Source organism: Loa loa (genome assembly GCF_000183805.2).
Source record: "Loa loa unplaced genomic scaffold supercont3.608, whole genome shotgun sequence".
Lineage (NCBI taxonomy): Eukaryota > Metazoa > Nematoda > Chromadorea > Rhabditida > Onchocercidae > Loa > Loa loa.
In genome coordinates, this window is record NW_018108788.1 from 16,982 (window position 1) to 23,288 (window position 6,307).

The 6,307-nt window shown below is 22.8% G+C and overlaps 1 protein-coding gene across 1 annotated transcript; it reads right to left on the reverse strand.

Annotated features, from left to right (window-relative positions):
* Positions 1-1,237: 1,237 nt before the first annotated feature.
* On the reverse strand, positions 1,238-5,310 carry LOAG_11693 (CMGC/MAPK/JNK protein kinase). Its single transcript, XM_020448397.1, has 8 exons — positions 5,176-5,310; positions 4,972-5,101; positions 4,182-4,382; positions 3,556-3,721; positions 3,096-3,231; positions 2,786-2,907; positions 1,905-2,096; positions 1,238-1,488 (listed from the first exon to the last, which is right to left on the reverse strand). Exons 1-8 carry the CDS (start codon positions 5,301-5,303, stop codon positions 1,394-1,396), a joined length of 1,170 nt encoding a protein of 389 aa, XP_020301457.1. The 5' UTR covers positions 5,304-5,310; the 3' UTR covers positions 1,238-1,393.
* Positions 5,311-6,307: the final 997 nt, after the last annotated feature.

Here is a 6,307-nt window from a genome sequence, read left to right on the forward strand (position 1 = left end):
TTCTCTTTGAAATTTGTAAACAAAAAATTCTGAAAACATTTACAGCTAACTCAGATTTTTTTTTTTTTTTTTGAAAATTTGAAATGTTTTAAAACAAAACATTGATTAAATGTATTTATTAATAAATTATACAGCAATTTATTCCATTATGAGAAAGAAATGAAGCATTTCGAAGACTTATATTTTGAAGTAATAATGAACAGTCCTAAAATATCTCTTCAAAAAAGCATAAATGCTGAAAGTATTAAGCTCAAATAATGTTATTAGCATTTAAAAAGATGCAATAGATGATAAATATTAAATTTGATTCTTTTCAAATTCTTTCTTTCCTTTTTTTGTTTTGCAAAATTTGAGAACTTTTCCATAGATTTTCCATTTCCATTTAATAGTGATGTTATCAAATTATAATTAAAATGCAATTTACATTTTAAACAATACGAAATATAATTTAAAATAACTGGAAACAAAGTAATGATTGAAACAATCTTAACTTGTATGCAAATAGATGTATTTTGTATCACCAAATTTGATATATATATGTATATGATTGAAGATGTATGATGGAAAAAAAGAAACGAAATTTAATTAATGAATATTAATTCAACCATTGATTGAGAATTTTAAAATTTTAAAACAACTAAATTAAAGAAAATTGCATTGGTTGCATACAGTAAAAATATTATTTATCAAATTGCAAGTATTCATTTCGTAGTAAATAAGTTTTAGTTCCACGTTTTATACACAAAAAAAAAAGTAAAATTTTAAACTTTAAAACATATTACCTTTCTTTTAAATTATTAATTGTTAATTACTAATTAGATTGATAACTAATTATTGATTGAATTCTTTCCCACTTTTTTTTTTTTTTTTGCTAGTACTTCGAATATTTTCAACAAATACGTTTGAATCGAATGTTTTATACTAAGCGTAGCAAATGTTAGAGTAGATTTTTTTTTTTAATTTTTTCATAAATTCCCATTTCTTTTTTTGCTATATTCTATGCATAAAAGTTTTTTTTTCTTTCTTTAAGAAGGAATTGTTCAAAATTAGCAAAAATTTGCAGACAAACTTGTTTAAGTTATTTAAAATGTAGAAAAAATTAAAAAGAAAAACTTTTATCTTTAATTCATTTAAAGTTTAGTAGAAACAAAAATTAATCGAAGGCGACAATTTTTGGAAGCAACTCTTTTAAATTACATATAATTGATTAGAACATAACGACGATAGGATTCATTAACATTAATATAAAAAAAAAAAAAAATAGTTGTAAATATTTGAAAAATAGCAGTAATTAATGAAGGAAGCGGATAAAAATTAATTTCTAGAAGTGTCACTAAGGAAATTACTATTCTGAGATCATTGAACATTTTAAAATTTGCCACTGTTTGTTTTATCATTTGAAATTATCAGTTGGATATGTGATGTTTGAATTTGTATTTTCTAACGAATGTTCTTTCTCACAACGTTTCACTTCTTTGAATAAAAGTTCTGAAATGAAACAATAAATTACTATCAATGTATATCTAATCGATAAATTTGATAATTTTAAATTTCAAAAGTTGACTTGTATTATTGTTAAGCATAACCAGTATCCTTTGCATATTACAAAATGTACTAAACAATCTTCTAAGTATGTTAACATACCACGACTATGATAATAGAAAAATTGTGGAAGTAAATTTCTTGTTATTATAAATTAATTGAAACATTTCAGTTATTATTTTTTCAATTATCCCTTGCTATCCAAAAATTTCAATGAAAAAATTGAAAATTAAAGATTGAAAATTCTAATAAATTGTAAAAAAATTGATATAAATATAATAGAAAAATTGAAAATAAATTGAAAATTTTGTCATTTAATAATTTAATTTTATAAAAAATTCTTAAGATTGATTAATTGTAACCTTTCCATGAATTTATTGGTAATTCGGTGAGGTCATAATTTGCATCATATCGATTTTCTGGAAGTGATACATTCCATTCCTCATCTCTAAACCATAAATTTACGTAAGGATGACGTACTGCTTCATCAACACTTATCCGTTTTTCCGGATCAATTTGGAGCATTTTGAATAGTAAATCACGTGCCACGGAAGCTAAAAGAATTATTGCTTTTTTAAAATACAGTGTAGATGAAAGCCAAAATTACGTATGCATTAACTTTCATATTTTGTAAACATTTTTTGCACATCTGAAACAAATGTTGTAAATATGGTAGCATAAAATGATGACGTAGATACGGTAACATGAAATAATGACGTAGATATGGTAGCATGAAATGATAATCTAGATGTGGTAGCGTAAAATGATGACGTAGGTATGGTAGCGTAAAATGATGATGTAGATTTGATAACGTAAATACGCTAATGTAAAAAATTTTGCAAAGACAAAAAAAAAAAAAAGAAACGATATGATAAATTTATTATGTTGTTATTAAAATTTTTCTATCAGCATAAATTATTAAGGAAGAATTGAACTAGTATTTTATGATAAACATAATCATGATAATCAATGATAATTATGATTATAATTTGGTGAAAAAGAATGTAAGTAGTTGTTAGACTGATTATGAAATGATATATTAGAATAAATTCTAAATGAGCAAATTTCTCTTAGAAATATTGTAATTAACATTATGTTAAAAATACGATAAATAATTACAATGTTAATTAGATGATTTTAACGATATGATTAACTTGTATATATATAATTTTTACAGAAGGAAATTTTTTTTTTTCTTCCATAAAAAGTAGATAAAATATTCAAAAAAAAAAAAGAAACAAACCACAAAGCTGTGGTGCTTTCGAATAACTTCCAATGAAGCATTCATCTGGGAAAATTTTTTCAAATGGTAATGGATCATTGTGTCCTTTACTTCTAACATAATTTTTAGTATGATGTTCTAATCTAAAAATATATTATTAATAAAATTATGCATAAATAAATTATGATTTAAAAAATTTTTCAAATCAATTTGTTATTATTCAAATCATTTCAAATTTTCCATACATTTATGGAAAGTTTTAGCATACTTTAATTTATCAAATTATATCATTAATTTGAAAAAATGTGACATTACGCATAATAATAACAACTTATTAATAAATTCTTGGCTTGGTGTTCCCAAAATTTCAATAATTTTATTCCATTGATCAAGTCGATCGGTACCCGGGAATAAAGTTTTCCTATTGATCATTTCGGCTAATATGCAACCAATTGCCCAAACATCAACTGCAATAATTTGTTGTACTACTAAAAATAGCGTATTTTATCTTTCTTTTTTTTTTACGTAATCATTTTCTTAGCTTAAATTGTGTTTTTCAAATTTTTGAAATTAAATGTTTTCTCAGAAAAAACAATCATTTCACTAAATTTTGAATGAAATTTTGTTAAATTTAATCTATAAAAAAATCTTTCATATGAATATTTTCTTTGAATTATATCTATCCATTTATTCACTTAACAACAAAATTTCTGCAACCATAAAGGATTAAACAAATTATTATTATCATTGATAATTTTGATAATTGTTATTATTGATATCAAAAATGGAACCTTTTTCATCATATGGAAGGCCAAGGATCACTTCTGGTGCACGATAGTATCGTGTCACAACATAAACAGTCATACGTTCGCCTGTTTCAATTTTTCTTGCTAAGCCAAAATCAAGAATTTTCAAGATGCATTTATCATTTACTACAATATTACTTGGCTTCAAATCCTAAAATTCATTTCTAATTTTTTTTCTTTTTTGCTTTTATAATAAATACGTTTCAGTGGTTTACAATTTCAAATATTTACTATAATTAGTTCTAATTGTCATTAATGATAAGCAATGTAGCCATACTAATTAATTACAATTAGTCCTAACTATTATTAATGATAAACAACGTAGTTATTGCTAATCCATTACAATTACTTCTAATTATTGCCAATGATAAGCAATAATAGTGTTACAAACTAATTATAATCAGTTCTAATTATTGTTAATGATAAGCAATCTAGCCATGCTAATTAATGATAATTAGCTTTGATTGTTATTGATAAGCAATGTAGTTATGTTATTAAATTAATTTGTTCCGTTGTTGTGTTTTTCTTTTCTTTTTTTTTTGTTTCCTTTTTTGAAATTCTACAAAATTTATTAAAATTTATAATTTAAAAAAGTAAAATTTGAAGCATACCCGATGAATAATTCCACTACGATGCATATATTTAATTGCAACAATCATTTGATATGTGAAATATGAAAGATTTTTGTTGTCCAATTTTAATTGCTTAATCACTTGTGATAAATTATAATTCATTAATTCCATTACAACATAAATATCATCAAAATCATCCAATGATTGATGTGGCGTAAAAGCATTTTTGAGTAGTATTATCTGCAATAATTTCAAGTTATTATTGCAACTATTCAGCAATTCATTATATGATAATAATGTTTATAACTGATAGTAGTAATGTGTCATCTACAGATGTCACATGATTAATTATTGATTAATTGAAAATGAATTCAATTATTGGACCAATCCCTGTAAACAATTTTGAATGGTACCCATCAAACAAGCAAACAATCATTGAAATGCAATGATTCATAATTTTTCGTAATGAAAATTGAGTAGTATTAATGATGCAATTTATTCATTTATTAAAAAAAAAGAAAAAAAACAAAAAATAAAAAAACAAAAACAGGCAAGAAATAGATTTTTAAAATTTCAATATCATAACAGTATTGATTACTTTAAAGTATCATTGTTTAATACAATACTTTTTTGCAATTTTAATCTTATTTTTAATTTTCAAAATTCAATCATATTACACCATAATTTTTAAAAATAAGATTAAAATTTCGAAAACTTTCAATTTTAAAAATTTAAAAATTTATTTTCTTGTAATTATTTTATAAATTTTGGAAAAAACAACGACAAAGTAGGAAAAATGAATAATTAAAAAAGAAAACAATTAATAAACATTAGGATGTTTCATTGTCATGAGCAGGACAAATTCTCGATATGTTCGACGAGCGGTCATTGTTGTTAGAAATGGATGGATGATTTTTTTGATTGCAACTTGTTCCTGCGCTACTGTATCATATGCTTTTCTAAAATTTATCAGAAATAATAATTTAAAATTTAAAATAAATTTTTCTTTTTTAAATAATAAAACTAAACTTACACAACAATTCCTTGAGCACCAGTGCTAAGATACGAAAGATTGATGTATTGCTTGGGGACAGTAAATAAAGCATCTGTTGAGCGTCCTTTCACTTTAATTTGATGAAATAAATTTGTATTAAAACTCATTCTGCAAAAAAAAAAAAAAAAAAAGGAAAAAAACGAAGAGAAATATAGTTGAAATTTAGATTTCAACTAAACTTTCACGAAAAACAAAGCAAAATTTTGCCAATTTTTTTAATTTTAATTTTAGAAATAAAACGAACAAAATTATGCGTTATTTTATGAAAATAAAAAATTAAACAAGAATGATCAAATTTCAAAATAACAGCCATAATTTTTGGTTGATAAATTATGAAACACAATGGTAAACATGATATATTGATTGTGAAAAAAAAAGTAAGGACAAAACAAAGAAACAATTTTTCATCCTAAAATTCCATTCAAATAACCAATTAGGCTAGGCTAAAGCCTAAGCTTCTCGGCTGTAATTTATTTAAATGATTGTAGTGTTTTGTTTACAATTAGAATAGTTGAATTTTTTTTGTAGCTAAAAATTTAATTATTAACATGCAATATTTAAATGCTAATATTAGAATTAAATTGCTCTATGGGAATAGCAAAATTATTTCCATTGAAAAGTGTTTTTATTGATGAATTAAACTACTGGAACAGGATATTATTTTTAATGAAATAATCAGATTTTTAAATACGAATTAAAATATCATGAAGTCTCATTCATATCTAATATACTATCGAATCAATCAATCAAATGTCTGTTTTTTTTTTGTTTTTTTTTTATTTTTGATAATAATATGATCATATATCGCTTAACATTTGAATATATCAGTTGGAAATAATTTTATCGATTGGTATCTTTTAATCATTGAATTTAATCCAATCAAAAATATGACAATACTTTTTTTTTTTACGCTTATTTGTTGATCAATCATCTTTCTACATTAAAAATTATCCATTATTATTAATTTAGGATTAAATTGTCAGCAAAATATTTCATTTAATTACATCAAATAAAAAACATTGAAAACAATCAACAAACTTAATCATAAATGAAAATGCAATTAAAAATTTTTAAAAATTCTTCAATATCATAAAATAAAATAAAACAGAAC

What these genes read in the sequence shown, in the direction of transcription:
- LOAG_11693 (XM_020448397.1), bottom strand. Translation starts at nt 5,303, where the DNA reads ATGAGTTTTAATACAAATTTATTTCATCAAATTAAAGTGAAAGGACGC. An exon ending in TGACAATGAAACATCCTAAT is followed by an intron (nt 4,383 to 4,971) that starts GTTTATTAATTG and finishes AAATTATTGCAG; the next exon opens with ATAATACTACTCAAAAATGC. An exon ending in GAAAGCACCACAGCTTTGTG is followed by an intron (nt 2,097 to 2,785) that starts GTTTGTTTCTTT and finishes TAATTCTTTTAG; the next exon opens with CTTCCGTGGCACGTGATTTA.